Here is an 18,676-nt window from a genome sequence, read left to right as displayed (position 1 = left end):
GAGAGAGCGAGAGCGCGAGAGCGAGCGAGAGAGCCAGAGAACCATTTTCTTTCCATGTCTCCCCAGGGAGGTGTGAAACTGATTCCCCTGGCTGCTCTTAGGGCGTGGAGTCGGGCATCGCTGAGCTTGGAAGGCCGGACAGCCAGCATCTGGCTAGACCGTGTTTTGCTCCGAGAGCTACTCACCCTCAGAGTGATGTGACAGTGTGAGGAGGCTGACACAGGATGCACCGATGCCTGAGCCAAAGACGGTAATACGGCGAGGATCTCCTCCAAAGAAGGCAATATTCTCACTCACCCAGCGGAGGGCCTGGATTTGGTCAAGGAGGCCGTAGTTTCCTTTGGCAGCCTGATCTCCAGTGCTCAGGAAACCTAGATTTGACAAAGGGCATGAGGATAGTGAAGGCAGAAGGACGGAGTGCTTGGGTTAAGATGACAGGCAGGAATTTTGTTTTGTTTTCTCTTTCTTTTTTTTTTTTGAGACAGGGTCTCACTTTGTAGTTCAGGCTGGCCTTGAACTCATTATGTACCCCAGGCGGCCTCAAACTCACAGCAATTCCTCCTGCCTCAGCCTCCCTAGTCCTAGGATTACAAGTGTGTGCCACCGCACCCAGCAGGATAGCTATGTGGCCACACAGCTCCTCCCACCTTGCTAACATAAACCATTGCTCCTTTCTGCAAGGTCCAGCACCACCAAAATAGGAAAGGTTGGCTCCCTGCCTCCCACTCATTACCCAGTTTGGAAGGAGGGATCTCCAATCATTAAAAGTGGCCGCCTCCTCCAGGAAGGAGAGTTAAACTGCAGGAACTGCAAATGGTCATAATTTAGCATCCTCTGCTCTGACCTACTATTATCTAGGACATGATCCTAACGTTTGTGGGAGGAGAAGGAACCTTAAAGTCAGAAAGTCCTGGGTTAGAATCCTGGCTCTGTCACATCCTAGCCTCATGGTCTTGGGCAAGGTGTTCAAAATCTCTGGGTCATAGTTTCCTCTTCTACAAAGTAGGGGTAAAAATACCTCATACCACTGCAGCAAGGATAAATTGAGCACAAACCCAGCAGATTGCAGATATACAGTTATTTATTTTTCCTTTCTTCTCTCTCTGAAGTGAAGATTCCAAAAGGCAACAATCTCCTAAGCTCTCTTTGCCTTTCCTGTACAAATTCATCCACCTCCTCTTTTCTGGGTCTTGGACAGCCCTGTTACCCTCATTCCCGGGGTGGGTCCTCATTTCCTTTCCTCCAAAGCCCAGTGAATCAGAAATTCTGGAGGTAGGGCCTAGCAATCTGTATTTTTAACAAGCCTCCCCAGGTAATGCTGATATTTGCAAAAGTTGAGAAGCCAGTGGGTTAGACCATCTTTTTCAACTGGTAGAGAACTGGGGAAGTCAGTGCTGAGTGTAACCACAGAAACAGGTCTTCCCGCCCACCCACTGGGATTTGCTGCTGAGGAGATGTGTCACCATGGAGACTACCTTCCCACCCACCTGCTGGGATTTGCTGCCTTGGAGACTTGTTGCCATGGAGACTACCTTCCCGCCCACCTGCTGGCTATCCCACAGAGATGTCCTATATGCGCCCCCCCTCCATTTTAGACTGATCCTCCTGCCTTATTTCATCTCTTCCTTGTCCTTAGCTTCCTTGGAAGACTATCTTCTCCTATGCTTGGCTTTTGGAAGGGTTTTTTACTGGTGGGTAATCGCAGAGCTCCTACACATTGGAAACCCATATTTGGGTCAGTATTTGTTGACTCTGCAGTTAAAGACTCATTCACAGCACCTGGAATCAACTTGGTGCAAGGCCGTGTGAGAGAAGGTGCCCACAGCTCACAGAAAGCTTTCTGGTGGTCTGGCAGTGCATGGGCAGAGACAGAATTCAGACTCAAGCAGGCAAAAGACCTCATCACTGTCTTTCTTGAATCCTTCTGTACCTAGCTTCTGCAAAAGAGCTCGTCCCACCCTCTTTAAGTGTGTTATTAATTTAGCTTTGATACAATTAAGTGTGGGAAGTACTTAGCTATTCCTGTTAGGACCTAGTCACAATTTCTCCCTGGCTCTGGATTCCAGACGAGGAAAGGAGGAAGAATTAGAGAAAACCTGAACAAGGGTTAACCAAGGAGCCCTTGTTACTCCAGACAAAGGAACCAGCTTCTCCTTCACCTGGTCCATTCAGAAACTGAAGCTGCTCTAGTCTTTTTTTTTTGTTGTTACTGGGAATCGAACTCATGACCTCCGGCTTGCTAGGCACGTGCGTATGTCGCTGAGCTACATCCCCAGCCCTTCTAGTCTTAACTATGCTGTCCAAGACCCAGTTCAGCTGCCTAAGCGTTGAGATTCTCTGGTAAAAATTACGATGCATGTCTCTTAGTTTTCTTCTCTCCTCTTTCCTTCCCCTATATTTTCTTTTCCTTTTCTTCATTTAGGCAATAGAAGGCTTGCCTTCAGTCTTTGCCAAGGCTCCAGTGAAATGTGTCAAATATGTCTGTCCTAATTACCAGGAAAATCATGCAGTTAGTTGTATGTAGTAGGTTTCTTCGACATGGACCAATTTCCTGGGTTAGGAACAAAGGCCTGAAAAGGCTGGACGCAGCAGTTAGCCATCCCTCTCTGCTCCCTCAGATCCCGGGAGCCTCCAGAGAAGGGGCACTGAAGTGTGTGGATGGTGCCATGCCGGTGAGCCCTACTACAGAAGTCCCGCTTCAAGCACTATATCCAACCGGCTCAGGAAGATAATGCAGTGAAACCTGACCGACCAGGAGCGCACAACCTGGTGGTCTGGAAGAGCAGTCCCTCGCTGTTCATCCTCAGTATCTCAGCCAACCCCAGAAACTATGTGAGAATGGAGGCTGAAATACCCAACTCTGTCGACTGTCAGAATAAATCTGAACTGGTCTCCCTGGGCCCAAATTTATACTGCAGTACATGGTAAGCTGCTCGTCAAGAGAAGACAAGGGAATCTGGCAGATTGTATCAAAACCAGATATTTGTGTCACTCAAGGTTTTCAGTTTACCTGGAGGGTACCTGAGGAAGGAGGTAGGGTTAAATTAATTCTGGAATCTGGAATAACACTTGGCAAGCCCCTACTTCCCTGGCCTCAGGAATATCCACATCTTACATACTGCTGGAAACTTTTTCTTTTGTTGGCCCCAAGCCCAGTGGGAGCTTCTCAATCCCCACCTCAGAGGGGATCCATGGATTAGCCTGTGACATTCTCAACATATGTGAATCAGCCAAGATGTCTAGAGAAGCACCCTACAGTGAATTGTTTGTTTGTGCTCAAGAGCGAGGGTAAATGGATGCATGTAATTGGGTTCCACACTGGCACCAGTTCTGGGATGCTTTGGAAAACAAAAAAACAAAGCCTCAGCTACACAGCAAAATCCCCAAGTGTCAGGGACAAACCCATGTTCTACATCTGGTGCCAAAAGACAAAAACATCTTGTATGTACCCAGAATGCAATCAATGGCTTGTTAATCATATTTGTGTTTCAGACCGGGAACTTGAGGGCACACAGGAAGTGATGGGGAACTCCCCACTCTCAGTTCTGAAAGTGGGGTAATATTATCTGGATTGTCAACTGCTTAAGCCCAAAGAGCAATTGGCTGTTCTGATTGTCCATGTGAGAGGAGGCCGTATAGTGGGGGTTTTGAGCCTGAGTTTCATGGATGAGCTTCAAGGGGAAATGTGAAGTTGTTTTTATAAGTATGTGCGTGCATTGTTGAGCGTCTATATCTTTCACCAGAGTCTCTGAAGAGTCCATGACCCCTCAGAAGGTTAAGAACTTCTGACATAGAAGCTTAAAGAATCCAGCGGCCAAAGGGTTGTAGAGCACCAGCAAATTGGATGTCACATGGATCGCTCAGCAGAACTAGCCTTCCGTGCAGCGTACAGCTCTCGACTGATCCTCTGGAGGCCTCGAATCCTAGTGAAATCCTGTCTCTTCTCAAATCGTATGTGTGTGTCCTTCCTTCTCGGTTTCATTTTCCCCATGTTGCGCTCACCCTCTTTTCTCTCCCTGTTCTTCTCTTCCTGATTTGCTCCTCTTGCGCCCCCCCTCTGTTCCCTCTTTTCCTCCACTCCCAGCTGCTCTGATTGTGGGGCTGAAGCACATTGTTAGTATTCTCCGGACAGTCCAATAAATCTTATAGAACGGAGCTTTGTGTTTATAATTTGCAAAAGTAGCCGAATAGAATATTTTCTATCACTCTAAGAAAAGAAATTAGCAAAATTGCTTTCAGCCGTCAACTATCATGTGTCTCTGTATATGTGTGTGATTAAGTCTGTACGTTTATTACTGTTTAGGAACTGTGCAACCCTGCTGTGTACATTTATAGCCACCTTCACGGTGTCGTGCTATTCAGATCCCTTTCTTAACAGGAAAGAACTTAGAAGAGCCATGCCATGGTTATCTGAGGCAATGCAGAAAGACAGAGGAGCAGGGGCAGAGCCATGGAATTCAAAGCCCACCAGACTGTGGAGAGACCAAAAAGTTCCCTGTATGCTCCATACCTCATGTCCTAGGAGCCACCAAAGGAGACACAAACTCTGCTTTTTTCAGGGAGTATCATATTTTCAGTCTAAACCTCAAATAGTATCTTCCTATCGTACATAGTAATAAGGGTAAGTCCACAGGAGAATACCATTGCATGCATACAACCACGCCCCGAAGCGAAATGAGTGCCAGGGCCTCTGGGATTGGAACTGGCACAAATCATCAGGAGCAAATTAAAATAAGATCTTGTCCCCCAAGTGGCTGTGGAGTTAGCCAGGCTTAATACCCCCAGGCCCGCAGACCTGACCAACAGCCTAGACCCCCGTTAGAACTTTGAGGACACAAGCCCTCTAGCTAAGCAGTTGACTTCTTCATGCAAGTACGGGGATGTGGAGCCTGGGTGAGCATATGATGAAAGGGGGCAAGGCTATGTGTGCTTTCTCCAAAGCACTGTTTACCTCAAGACCTTGGTCACATATAGGCACTGGTGGTCATTAAGGAAGGCACAGGGTAGAGGGACAGCCTACAGCACTCTAACAAGCATGTGCATGGTAGTCTGTAGGGGGAAGGGTGTGTGGGAGTGTCTGAAAAAAAACATTTGGGAGCCAGGAGTGGTGGCACATGCCTATAATCTTAGTGCTTAGGAGGCTGAAGCAGGAGGGTCATGAGTTTGAAGCTAGCTTGAGCTACATAGCTAGTTGAAGGCTAGCGTGAACTACGCAATGAGAGCCCTTCTTAAAAACAAACAAGGCATTTGGGAAATAAGTGTGTATGTGCAGGAGTATGTACATGGAATGAGGTGGGGATGAATGGGGACGTAGGTGTGGAGAGAATAGAAGGACTGTCTTTGTGTGTGTATATGGGACATGTAAATATGGGAAGAAGCAGAAACATGGTTCAGGTGGGTATAGGTGTGTGTGTGTGTGTGTGTGTGTGTAGATGTAGTTCTAAGCACATGGATGTATATGTACTTGTGGGGTGAGGGAATAAGTACGCGTGTGTACTGGGTATATATGCAGGGCACGTGTGGGAGAGTGTATGTATGAATACATGTAGTGTGTGCATATCTGTAGGGGTCTATGAGTATGTATATACATGGGGTATGGGGAGATGCATAATTGTAGTGGATAGAATGTGTGTAGAAGAGGAAGCAGGAAAACGGTGTCTACGTGTGTGTGTAGCATTTGTGAATATGGGGCACCGCATAGACATAGGGAAGGGTATCTGCATGTGGAGCAGAACATTGCTTTGTATTTACACAGGGAAAGTGAGGTCAGATGTGTATATATGTGCATCGTGTGCGGGTGCGGAGCAAAAACGGAAGTGGAATGTGGAAGAGGACATGGGTGTGTGTATGTTGGGAGTGGGAGGAATGTTTGTGTTCACTGAAAGTATATGGAGTTTTTAGCCAGGCGTGGTGGCACACACGTGTAATTCCAGGACTCAGGGGGCTGAGGCAGTAGGATCACCATGAGTGCAAGGCCAGCCTGGGCTACAAAGTGAGTTCAAGGCCAGCCTGAACTGCATAGGAAGGCCCTGTCTCAAACCTCTCTCCCCACAAAAAAGTGTATGGAGATTTGGTGCAGGTGTGCAGGATGTAGGTCTTTGTGTGGGGTGTTAATACGGGGGTGGGCAGAAGTTGGGATGTGGGCACGTGTGGTGTGGAGGTGTGTAAATGTGGATACAGAGAAGTATGTAGGAGAAGTGTAGGAGAATTGTATGTGTGTATGGAAAGTGAGAGAAATCCGTGTGGATGAGAAGTGTACAGTGAGTATGTGGAAGTGGGTGTGGTCGAGACAGTGTGAAGAGTATACGCAGCGGTGGGAGGATGTGCTTATGTACAAGGAGGTTTGTGGCTGTGGATGCGAAGCTACATGCATGCATGCTATGTGGGCACGAGTGAGAAATAACTACGTACGGGGTGGGTGGGGAGTGTACAGGCAGACGTGAGGGTGTGTTAGTATATGGACATGGGGTGGACTAGAAGGAACATCTGTGTATGTTATGTATGTGGGTTTTTTTTTTTTTTTTGTATTGGGCATTTGAACCCAGGGTCTCATGCATGCTAGGCAAGTGCTCTACCACTGACCTACATCCTTGAACCACTTTTATTTTATTTTGAGACAGGGGCTGTGTAAGTTCCCCCAGGTGGCCTTGATTTTGGGATCCTTTTGCCTCGGCCTCCAAGTAGTTGGGATTACAGGCATGTGGCACTTTGCCTGGTCTGTATGGGTATTAGGGCTGTGGAGCTGGGTGGATAGGGATGAGAATAAGACACTAGAAAGTTAACGAATGCTACAAAACTCAGCCAAGCAAAAGTCTGGGAGACCTGGCTTGCAGTTTGAATTGGATTTGCAGTGGCATCTAAATATTCCAAGAAAGAACCTGGGGATACAAGAGACACCCCCAGCACTTGGGTAGTGGTCATAGGATAACAACATTTTGACTACGGTCATTGACACCAGCTAGAGAATACAAGCAGCCCATTTTGAACTCCCTAGGATTCTTTCTTGCCCCATGAGAAGCCAGCCTTCCCTTCAGGTACCTGCAGGGAACCATACCTAGCACCCCAACCCGATAGTTGAGGGTGATGACGATGACATTGCCATAACTGGCGAGGACGCTGCCATCAATCATGTTGCCTGTCCCTTCCATGTAAGAGCCTCCATGGATGTAGACCATGACAGGCTTAGCACCACTGTCCCGGATGTCTGCAAGGAGAAGGGGTGAGACACAGGCTGGGTAGCATGCCCTTCCTCCCCCACCCCCACCAGGCCTGGGGGGTGTGGGCAGCAAAGCTATCCCAGGTGCCAGGACACACCGCCGCCATTGCTGAGGGCAGGACTCATGGGGGTGTTTAGCCTAGAGCTCAAGCATCGGCCAGAGATGGTTGAACTTCAGTGATGTTTTCAAAGATTCAGATTTTAAACGCCTCCCAAGGGGAGGCGGCCTGGCATGCCAGATATTGCTGGGCCTAGGTGGGCCATGGTCAGGCTTTGTGGTGGGGGCAGCAGCAAGAGGAATGGCTTATCTTTTGGCTGTATCAGGTGAGTCCCTGCCCTGGGCATCCAGGAGTCCTGGGACCTGACAAGGCTTTAGAGAGCAGGGGCTGGGGAGCCCTGAAACCCCCAAACTAGACCAGTTACATGGAAAAACAGCCATTGGCAGCTGCCGGCCCCCCAGTGCAGACAGAGACAAGAGGGGTGGGGATAGGAGGTGGCACAGGGAGAGAACGAGGAAGGGTGTGAGGAGAGAGTGAATGGCAGGGGTAGGGTAGGGGAACCTTACTGACATGGTTTTTCAGCCACATGCCCATTTACCCCATTCTCCCTGGGCAGACTTGACTGGAAACACTGGGGAGAGGGCAGAACTAAGGAGTGAGCCTGCGCCCTGCCAGCATTAGATGAAGAGGGAGCCTCCCCCGAGGCCATTCAGCCAGGGCCCGTCCAATGGCTTCTCCCAGGCCCACAGCGTGGTGTCAGCGCTGGGGCAGTCAAGAGAAGGCTCCAGGCCTTACCGCCTCTGCCTGTAGCCTGTTGGTTTCTGAGCTGGCCCAACACTCTCTGCCACAGCAGCACAGCCCTACCCGTCACCAGTGGGTCCCTCTGAGCTGTCTGGCCCTTCCATTCGTGAAGGGCCAGGCCCAGGGTGCAGAGGTACACCGGAATGCTCTCTGCTGCAGAACAAACGAACCTGTTATCCCAAGCAGGAAGGCTGATCCGATCACCGCCCAGGGATCTTATGACGTCTACTGACAGCTCTGGTGCCCCGGCCTCAGCCCGGCACGTCAGCCACAGTCTTTCTGGTCCTGTCCTGAACCTACTGCAGCCCCGGGCCCTGCGATCGCCTGTCTCTTTCTGGGAGAAGACTGGGGAGGCTCTGTCCCCTTCTGCTGCTACTGTCTTGTTCCTCAGTGAGCCAGCCTGCTCGACCCCTCTCCAGGACAGGCTCCCTGTGCGCACGGGGCTCTCCTCCGTGAACCGCCAGTATCCGCTCACCATCCAGTTTCCTTTGTGCCATTCCCCAGCTGCCCCCCCTGCTCACCATTCTCCCTGCTGCTCGGAGGGGAGGTGCCCATGAGCCATAGGAGATGGGGGAGGGTGAAGGGCAGGGTGAGGAAGATGCCCTCCTCATGGCTCTGCTGTGGTCCCCTGCTCGTGTCCATCACCCCGGAACTCCCAGTGGCCAATGAGGCCAAAGACAGCGGCCCAGCGGCCTCGTACAGGAACAAAAACACACCAACGGACGGACAGACAGACAGACGGGGCTTCTCCCCATTGAGGAGGGGAGGGGCTCTGTGCCATGCACCAGCCGCCGCGCCCTGCAGCCCCCAAATACCTTCATCTTCATCCCCGTCATTATCCGCTAAGTCCTCGCCCTGTTTCTTAGCGCCGGATCCTGGGGACCAGACACGGGGAGACACAACAGCACAGAACAGAGAACAAAACAGAGAGAGAATTCAAAAACAGCATGACTGCAGTGTGGCCCAGCAAGCCAGCTCTGGGCCTGGGCCCAGGACAGGCAGGAGGGATGGCAAGAACTGAGGGAATGGGTGGGCTGAGGCCCAGACCTTAGTCAGGATGATGGTGGTGCAGGCCTCTGCTGTGCTGGCCTCCCTGTGCCTCCCTGCCCCGCCTCCCTGTTCCCAGCAGCCCCTCTCAACCAACTCCCTTCCCAGTTAGGAAGGGGGTTGCAGCAGGCGGGCCGGGGCACAGAGCCAGAGACCCATTCAGGGAAGGGTTCATTCTGCGTGGAAGGGGCTTCACATATGTACACAGGCAGGTAGAGCTGGAGAGCAAGGGCAGGTACTGAAGATGAAGGTGACATTGCCAGCACGTGTGGATATCAATGTGTACCAGGGACATCAGGCCTGAGCTACCAGGGTCCAACGGGCAGGCTCAAGCTGGGCCTCAGCTGACTCTGATTCCCCCGGGAGGAAATGCGAGCTGAAGCTTTCCCGCTGGCCTTGCTCACTGGGGTCCCTTGCCCTGGCTAATGGCGTGGGGCTCCTGCCCACAGGAACCAGTCTTGAGAGCAGCAAGCATTGCTCAGTGATGTATAGAGAGCCAGAGGAGCGAGGGAGGGAAGGAAGGAAGCAAAGGGGAAAAGAATAAAGTGAGGAGGGAGGGAGGGGGGAGAGAGGGAGAGAAAGAGATAGAAATAATGCTGATTAGTTCCTACCCTATACTGAATATTTACCATGTGCCAGACACTCTGCTTTTGCCATATCGTTTGACTCTTACAGCCCAATAAGCTAGGTGCTGTCCTTACTCCTGCTTCATTGATGGGGAAACTGGGGTTCAGAGAGGTAAAGTGACTTGCTCAACATCACATAGCTAGGAAATGCAACAGGTGAGATTCAAACCCAGGTCTGCTTGACTCCACAGCCTATGGTCTTTCCACTGCACCAGGCCATCTTTTGGAGATGAGGGAAAGGGAAGACAGAGATGAGGAAAGAGCTGGAGCGTGGAAGGGAGGGGATGGGAAGAGAGGAGAGAGGAGAGTAGAAGAGAAAAGAGACTAGAAGGGAAAAGAGACGTTTAGGAACTGGGTAGGCTGGCACCGATTCTCTTTCCTGTTTTTTTTGTTGTTGTTGTTGTCTTTTTGAGACAGGGTCTTGCTATGCAGTTCAGGCTAGCCTTGAGCTCACTTTGTAACCTAGGTTGGCCTCGAACTTGCAGCGATCCTCCTGCCTCAGCCTCCTGAGTGCTGGGATTACTGGCGTGCGCCACCACACCCGGCTCTTTCCTCTTCTAAGGAGGCTAGAAGTGTGTCCCGGAATGACTGTGGAGAGATAGGACCTACTGCCTGCATGCTGGCCATTGTGGGGAAATTGAGGTAATTCTGCTGGTAGCCCAGGGCTTGCTCTCTTGTGTCTCTGATACCAGATATGCCCAAGCTGGAGGAAGTAAATAGCCCTCTTTCTCAGCCAGTCTGAGTGCTGGTGACTAAATTTCCTTATAGCTATTAATCAAAACAGAACCATCTCCACACTACAAAATGGCTTTTCAACTAGGGCAACAGCCCAGCCCTAGAGTAGAAACGACCTCCAGCTTCCTGAACTTCCGGTAGTAGCTATCATCTTTAACATGTTAGGTCAACCCCTGCCAGTGCTGCCTCTAGAAATCCAGTGGGACTTGGACAGCCCACCAGACTGGAGGGAATCACTCATCTCCAGAGAATTCCGTCCAGTTTGACAGGGTTGGGGGATGGGACAGGTTTTCCCCAGGAAACTCGTTTCCCATCATCCTTGACTTAGAAGATGCGTCCTTTCTGCACCTCTCTGAGTGCTCCCTGGGTTGTATTGTCCCAGGCTCCTTTGCTCCTTCAGCTTGGCCCTTGCGAGCACCTCCTTGCTGCTATGACCCTTGTCAGGCACCATCACCCTATGCTGCTCCAGGATCCAACCCAGGCCATTCTGCCTGACCTATGCATACACAGCCCTAAGGGTCTCAGGATGGGTCTCCCCAGAGGGGTACAATTTGTAACTGTTCCAAATGGCCAGCAGGGTCTGGATAGGACATCACTTTGAACAGCAAAATGACGGAATGCCTTCCTCCAAACCTTCTGAAGCCCACTTCCTAGAGTGGCCTGAGGGGCTTAGGGGGAAGCAGCTGAGTTGTAATACCAGGCAAGGAGCTACTTCAGAGTAGTGATTAGGCCTTTTGTCACTGAAAATCCTCTGCCTCACACCCCTCCACATACCAACCACATCTAGCACATGGCCTTGCCCATCGTCCACAGTTGTGACTGGTAAACTCTGGGAGTTGTCTTTTTTTTTTTTCTTTGAGACAGGGTCTCGCTATGCAGCTCAGGCTGGCCTTGAGCTTACTTTGTAGCCCAGGCTGGTCTCGAACTCACAACGATCCTCCCGCCTCAGCCTCCCAAGTGCTGGGATTACAGGTGTGCGCCACCACGCCCGGCTACTAACTCTGGGATTGAGTGGTGGCTTTTAGCCAGCTCTCTGGCAAGTCTCAGGGCTGGCCTAGACTGCCCTAGGTACTTACTGGAGCCTTGGGGAAGTCATTCTTCCTAAGAAATTGTTAATAGTAATGTCATCTCTTCTCACCACACCCCATCAAATATAGCAGTAGGTGTAAGGGACCCTTTTTCTGAATTAATTAATTAATTAATTATGTTTGGAGACAGGGTCTTGCTGTGTAGTCCAGGATTGAATTCACTGCGTAGCCCAGGCTGGCCTCAAACTTGTGGTGATCCTCCTGCCACAGCCTCCTGAGTGCTAGGATTACAGGTTTTCTGAATTTATTTATAGGCTGATGGAATGTTAAAGCCAGAATGGTCTCCTTCCACCTTCAGATGTGGAAAGAGGTTCTTAAAGGAAAAGACTAGCCTATTGTCTCACAGTGAGCTGGCAGCAGAGCTGGGACTCAGTGAGGCCTTGTGCTTCTCAGACCTGCACTTTCTGCAGCACCACAGTGCTTCCACCTTCGTGGGGAAACATCGATGGACTGCCCACTGTGTATGAGGTCCCAAGCTTGGGGCGGAGGGCAGTGAGGCACAGTCCTGAGAGCATTGCCTCTCACTCTGTGCTCCAGCATGTGCTTAAAGATACTCAGGGCACATTTCTATGTGTAGATTCCCAGCTCTCCCCCAAGAGAGTCTTACTCAGGATGGAGTATCCCATCCCAGGAATGTTAGTGGCCCTGCTCTGAGAAACCCTGCCCTAGGAAATCAAAGAGAAACAAACCCCAAACTTGCCAGAGGATTGCAGGGATCGGGTTGTGATTGTCCACCTGTTCCTTAGGCCATTAGTGTTTCCAAGTGAGCCCAACCCGGCCACGTGTCACCACTTTTTTTCTTGGACTTGGAGAGATAGGAATGACCAGATGGGAGTTGCTTCCGTGTGCTACAGTGGAAAGAACACGCCCTGAGGGTCAAGAGACCCAGGTTTTGGTCCCAGTTCTGCCACAGACCAGCAACAGGGCCTTGAGCAGCAGCAAGTCACTCCCCTGGGCCTATTTCCTCATCTGTAAAATTGGGATGCTGATTTCCCGCCTTACTCCTCAAGATGAGGGGAACATTTTTTGAGGTAAAGATGAGAATACTTTGCAGAAAGCCTAGAGTGGTTTGAACAGGAAGGTGAACTAACCAGGAGAATAGAGTCTTCTTGGCAAGGTTTGTTTATTTATTTATTTGGTTATTGGGTTTACTTATTTATTTATTTTGTACCGGGAATCGAACTCACAATCGTGCTCGCCAGGCAGGCACTGTGCCGCTGAGCTATACCCCAGCTCTTATTTGGTTTTTTGAAACAGGGTCTCACTATGTAGTTCAGAGTGGTCTTGAACTCACTATGTAGCCCAGGCTGGCCTCAAACTTGCAGTGACCTTCCTGCCCCAGCCTCCCAAGTGCTGGGATTACAGGAGTGCGCCACCATGCCCGGCAAGAGGATCAATTTAAAATTTGCCTCCTTTGGAGTCCATTCTTCCCAGAGACCCCGAGTTCTGCCACTAGAGTAACCTGGGGCTCTCAGCAAGGTTCTGGTCAGAGGTGGTAAGGTAGGGTGTGTGTGTGTGTGTGTGTGTGTGTGTAAGGAGTAATTCTGTATACATGTTTAATCTAAGCTTTGAGAAGGAAGAGTTGAGTCTAAACTTTCAACCCAGGACACAGAACTGGAGGGATGATCTTGTGGCTCCACACCCATGGAAGCGGGGAGCCTTTGGCTCCATCTCAGATCCCTAGAGCTCCTCTTGAGGTGTCACCAAGAGAGCCAGTGGCTCTTCTTTGGCACATACTTTAGGGTGGGATTTGGAGCTGGAAAATTGGGGGCAGTGGGGTTGCTGCTTCTGCTCTGAACCTGACTTAGGTCACCAAATGCTCCCTGAAAAGCAGGTAGGGCCCTTGCCTGAGGTGGGCTTTATGCCTGCTCATCGCCCCCTGAGCCTGGGCTACTTGAAGGAAGGCTGGGTCCTCAGGGGCAAGGGCAGGTGGGCAGGCAGCCCTCCCTCTCTCTCTCTCTCCCTCCCCACCGGCTCGCTACCTACCTCCTTTCCTACAAATTTTCTTGTTGGGCTTTCGGGCGCATTCCTTGGAAATCCGCTTTACTGTAAAATGAATAAAAAACTAAAAAATAACAAGAGGCCTCTGCCCAGGGGCATGCACCCCCCACCCCCCAGGCCCCAAGAGCTGAGCTGCTCTGCAGGTGGCACATGGCAGAGAGCCTGTCCCACCATCTCCTTGTTTCTGTCACTTACCTTAGTGTGACCCCCGCGGGAGGAGGCGTCAGCTAGCGAACGAGGAGGCACCTAAGCATTGCCCGCCAGGCTTGTCCCCCGCTCCCCACACACACCCAGCTCTCTCGGCCACATACATCTACCACCTTTTGAAGCAGGTGGAATGGCAACGAGGGGGGGGGGCCTGGTGGAGCCAGCATCCTCCCGCGGGCAGCTGCCAGCAGTGACCCATACTCCCCCAGGGAACCCCATCCAGCACTGGACCTAGACTTGTCAAAGCTCTCAGGCCTGCCAGGCCCCTCCTGGCAACAGTATCACTCACACATGGGAGCTCAGACAATGCTGGGAGAGGGAAGAACAGGGAGGGGAGGGAGGCCTAGCAGAGTGATGGTTAGAAGCATTTTCACAGACAGACGGACGCATGCTGCAGGGCACACGACCACATGCAAGCCACAAACACAGCGGGGCAGGCGGGAGGCAGGGAAGGCGCAGTGCCCGGCTGCAGCACTCACCATCCTCTGTGGGCACATAGACATTCAGGTAGAGGCAGTCTTCGTTGGGCTCCTGGATGTAAGTGGCGACGATATCCAAGTTGGCAGTGAACCAGACTGGCAGCATGACTTCGGGCACAGCTGTGTGGATGTTCTGGGGGCACACTGGGGGAAAGTGTGTGGCGTTCCGGATGCCCGACCAGGACGGGGGTGGTTCAGGGGGCAGGAAGCGCTTCTCGCCGATCGGGGGAGCTGCGTAGGGTACCCCCAGGTACTGGTCCACAGGCCCCAGGATCTCACTGGGCAATGGTACCCGGGCACCCCTTAGCTTTCCAAAGTGAGTATTGACTGTGGGTGCTGGGGCCTGGGTACTGGCCCTCAGCACCAAGCTGAGGAACCACAGGGTGAGGCACAGGCTCCGGCCAATTGCGGGTGTGGGGCTCAGGGACATCGAGGGCGGGCCAAGCCGCAGCCACATGTTCTGGGCAGGGGGACTGGCAGGAATGGCAGACTCCAGTGTCACAGCATCAGCCCCATAGGCAGCCCCTTCATGGTCACACTGACTTGAACCTCAAAACTGTGCTCTCCAAGGCACATACAAGTGCCCAGCCACGGAGAGAGCAGGTCGTCCAAGCACCACCGCTTCAGAAAGGGGACTCAGGGCCAGACAGGCCTGTGGAAAGAGGGAGGCATATGTCATCCAAGAAGTTCTGGGAGGGCCACAGAGTCCATCACTGGGCCCCTGCTGAGCTTGGCTTATTCTCCTACAGTGAGGAGAGTTTTTCAGGAACTCACAGATGGTCCATTGCTGGTCAGAACCATCCTATTTGCCTGGCCGTGGTTGGAAATCTAGTTGTCACTGCAAGTTTACGGTCCTCAACTTTAACTCCATAACCAATTGAGTTCAGAATCAGCTGGAGCCACGGTGGCACAAGCTTGGGAGGAGGGTGCTGGAAAGGGAGAAGGGGTCCCTGGGCATACTGTGTGAACACTGAGCAGTTTAGCTCCTGGGATCTGGTAATCCTACCCGAGACCTCTGCATCAGGAGAGGGGTAGGCTTGGCAACCTTACTCAGGAACACCAAGGCATCAGAAGGAAAAGCAGCCGATAGGCAGAACCTCCCCCCACCTACAGCCTTTCACCCTCAGGCAAGGGAGGGGACACACAGCCATTCACTCCTGTCTCCTGTCACATGTGGAGTGGAATCCCGACCCTCGTGTGCCCCTGCCGGACATGTACATTTCTCCTCAGCCTTCACTGCTTCCAAATTAAACCTTGGTCCGTTCTGCTGGCTATCCCTTAATTCACACCGAATGCCAGAACGGAGGGCGGGAACTAGTCTCCTAGCATGCTAGGCATTGTGTATGTTAGTTAAGTGCAAGATAAACAGAGTCTGAGGACACACACCCAGAAACTCATAGAAATAAACTCACAAAAGACTCAAAGAGGCAGTGTGAGAAACTAAGCCAGGATCATAGACACAGACCCCGAGATATTCCCTCACAGACACATACATTCCAAACCCACAGAAATCCCCTCTACAGTCCCATATTCTGCAACAGAGAGCCTCACACGGCCAAAGCCTCACAGAGTGATACATTTAGAGACACACAGACTTACTGAAATACAATCACACATACCCGCATAGGTAAATATCCAGACACATGCAGCATAATGGTGACACACAGGTGGAGACAAACGAAATAGCAACACAGACACATAGGCCTTCTGACAGTTACACAGTCAACACATATACACAGGCACATACAGATGCACCCACATGGACACACATGCCAACAGACACACATGCACGGACACATGCTTGCGCGCTCGTGTGTGTGTGCGCGTGCGCGCGCGCACACACATGCACACGCGCGCGTGCGCGCACACGCACACCCCACAGGAACATTTAGTTTTCCCCCATTTCTCCCGCCCTCCGAGCTTGCAGGCCTGCTCCTTTAAGAAGTGGCTGAAGGGATGGGGGAGGGAGAGAGGGAACGCCCGGCAATCGCCCGGCAATCGGCCACCAAGGGAGGGGAATGAAAGAGAGAGAGAGAGAGACAGAGAGAGAGAGACAGAGAGACAGAGAGACAGAGAGAGACAGAGCCAGAGACAGAGAGACAGAGAGAGACAGAGACAGTGTGAGAGAGAAAAGGAGGCAGGAGGAGGAGGGAGGGTGGGTAAAGTGACTAAAGGGGTGGGGGCTTGGAGGAAATAGGGAAATGGGGAGCAAAGTATGGGGGGAAGATCCTAGACACTGCCCAGAATGCACCCCGGCAGACGGGAGGAGGGGAAGGGGAAAGAAGGGGTAGGAGCAGGGAGGTGGGGCAGGAGGGAGTGGGTGGGTGTGTATTTGGGGGGGATAGTCCGCAGCTGAGTTCACACAATCCCCCCATTCACCGTCTCCATGGCAACTCCGGGGCACAGACCGCTCATTCACACGGCTTCCCCGCCAGCAACCCCCCATTAACCCCCTCGGTGCCACCCCACCTCACGAATCCCATTAACCCTTTAGGGATTGCCTTCCTCGCCAGTAACCCTTCCGCGCCAAATGCCAAATGCCAAATTCCCCTTTGAGTCAGTTCCCTACAGTACCTCCCCGTGAACACCTAGACGAACCAACCGACCCCCAAATGCCCTCTGTACCCTAGGACCCACTGTGAGTTCCCAAGGCTAAGATCTCCATCCTGGTCCAACTTGCAATTTGGGAGAAGAGAAGGGGAGGCAGCAATGCCAGGGATGAGAATGGAATCTGGGGGTACTTTTGAGGCTCGAGTGGTATTGGGTGAGGGGCATTGTGCAGGAATGGAGCAGAACTGAGAACTGCAGTACCGGGGGCTACATAGGTTTGAATGGTACTTGGGGGATGGAGTTGTACTGGAATGGGGAGGATGGAATAAAGGCCTCCATTGGGTGGGGGGGCTGCAGGCGTGGGGGAGGGAGCCTGGCTAGGAGATGCTCGGATGGAAGGGGAACAGGGCTGCACTGCAGGGGAGGAGGGGCTGGCAATGTGCAATACAGGAATGGGACCGGGGGTCCTCAATAGGGATATTTGGGTGAGCCTGCAGGATGGGCTATGCAAAGCGGACTATGGGCGGGAGGATGATAGGGAAGCAAGATTTAGGGAGGAGGTGGAGAGAAGTGGAGCAGGGGACTACTGGGGTGGGCAGGGTGTCGATGGAGAACACGGGGTTGAGAGGGATGGGGGCCGCTGGATGGGGAGTGGAGGGGCCTGGGATTGGGAGGGGATAGGATGGGGGCGAGGTATGGGCAGCGAGAGGATGAGAGACCGGGGCAGGTGGCCTCACCTGTTCCCGGGACTGCTGCAAGCGACTGAACCCGGCCACGGACCACCCATATCGCCTCCAGGCCAAGGGCTCGGCACCCGAATCCCGAGATCAGCTCTCCGGCAGCCTGGCTGCTGTGCCCGCGCACCAAGGGGGCGCGCTGCGCGTGTCCGGATACGGGTGGGGGGGGCGCGGTCCCTGCCTTTAACTCCTTTTGTGCCAGGGATGGCTCAAGTCCTCCGGCCTGGCCCCAACTCCCCCTCCCCCATGCTCAGGCAAGCTTTGCTCACGCGCTCTCCTGTCTCTGAGCACACACACCTCTTCCCACAAACTATCAGGCAGGTAATCTTTCAGGGCAGCCAGTCTAAACTTTACCTGCAAAGCTTAAGACCCTGAAACAAAGGGAGAAACTGAGGCCCCCCCCCAGTCGCACTCCACAAAGACATGCCTCAATCTCACTCAGCCTTCATCTCTCCTCAGCGCAAAACTACCCAGCCAGCAACCACCAGTGGGGCCACATTGCCCTCATCTGTCACTCTCCCAAAGGTCAATGTCGTTCCTTTCCCCTACTGCTTCAGCTGGGGCCAGGTGTCTGACCATTTCAACCTCTACTCCCTCCCAGACCGTCTCTGCCTCGTGTTTCTGTATGTAGTGCACATACCCGGACGGCCTAGCACCCCATGCCCCTCCGAATGTCCCTTATCCGAGAAGCGTTTACCCCTGTAAAGGCTGTGGCAATGGAATGTTAGGACAGAATTAGGCAGGAACAGTTTCAGTCATGTTTGCCTTTACCCTGTCAGAGTTCAATTCCTTCTACATATAACTCTTAAAGTGAAAATCCCATATGCATGAGGGCTTTGTAGATGGACCTCGGAGAGGAATTTTATTTTTTTAACTTGGGTATTAATTGGTACTCCTGGTTTTACCCACACGCTTGATACTTCTCAGCAACAGGGTGCAACAACGGCTTGGACATTACCCTTAAGTTGCCAGATCTTTTTGTACCACCCACCCACCGGGCTGCCACTGGTCCTCTTCCAGTCCTAGCTAGGCAGATCAGAAGACTCCACTATCATAAATCAGCTGGTTCTCCTACACAGCCTTGGATTTAGGACTCAAAGCCAAGGAAAGGGGCCTGAGAATGGCCCAGCCACAGCTCCAAATGTGACTCTGGAGCAAGTTTTAAGTTTTCTGCACTGTAAAATGGGAGC

General features: G+C 52.1%; 1 protein-coding gene across 4 annotated transcripts in view; it reads right to left on the bottom strand.

The window, feature by feature from the left end:
- Nlgn3 (neuroligin 3) overlaps positions 1–17,625 on the bottom strand; it is a 23,688-nt gene extending 6,063 nt beyond the window's left edge. The window contains exons 1-7 of one of the 4 annotated variants that reach the window (XM_013502847.1): positions 17,487–17,625; positions 14,200–14,851; positions 13,499–13,558; positions 8,832–8,891; positions 8,011–8,169; positions 7,055–7,204; positions 186–371 (exon numbers count right to left, since the gene is read on the bottom strand). In XM_013502847.1, coding sequence (XP_013358301.1) covers positions 186–371; positions 7,055–7,204; positions 8,011–8,169; positions 8,832–8,891; positions 13,499–13,558; positions 14,200–14,656 — 1,072 coding nt within the window. In that variant the 5' untranslated portion in view covers positions 14,657–14,851; positions 17,487–17,625. The remainder of the gene's footprint in view (positions 1–185; positions 372–7,054; positions 7,205–8,010; positions 8,170–8,831; positions 8,892–13,498; positions 13,559–14,199; positions 14,852–17,486) is intronic. The other 3 variants (XM_005401651.2, XM_005401652.2, XM_005401653.2) reach the window with 3 other exon arrangements.
- Between the last annotated feature and the right edge of the window lie 1,051 nt (positions 17,626–18,676).

This window comes from Chinchilla lanigera, unplaced genomic scaffold (genome assembly GCF_000276665.1).
Source record: "Chinchilla lanigera isolate Chin_1 unplaced genomic scaffold, ChiLan1.0 scaffold00074, whole genome shotgun sequence".
NCBI classification, from domain to species: domain Eukaryota; kingdom Metazoa; phylum Chordata; class Mammalia; order Rodentia; family Chinchillidae; genus Chinchilla; species Chinchilla lanigera.
This window is presented reverse-complemented; position numbering and strand designations above follow the sequence as displayed.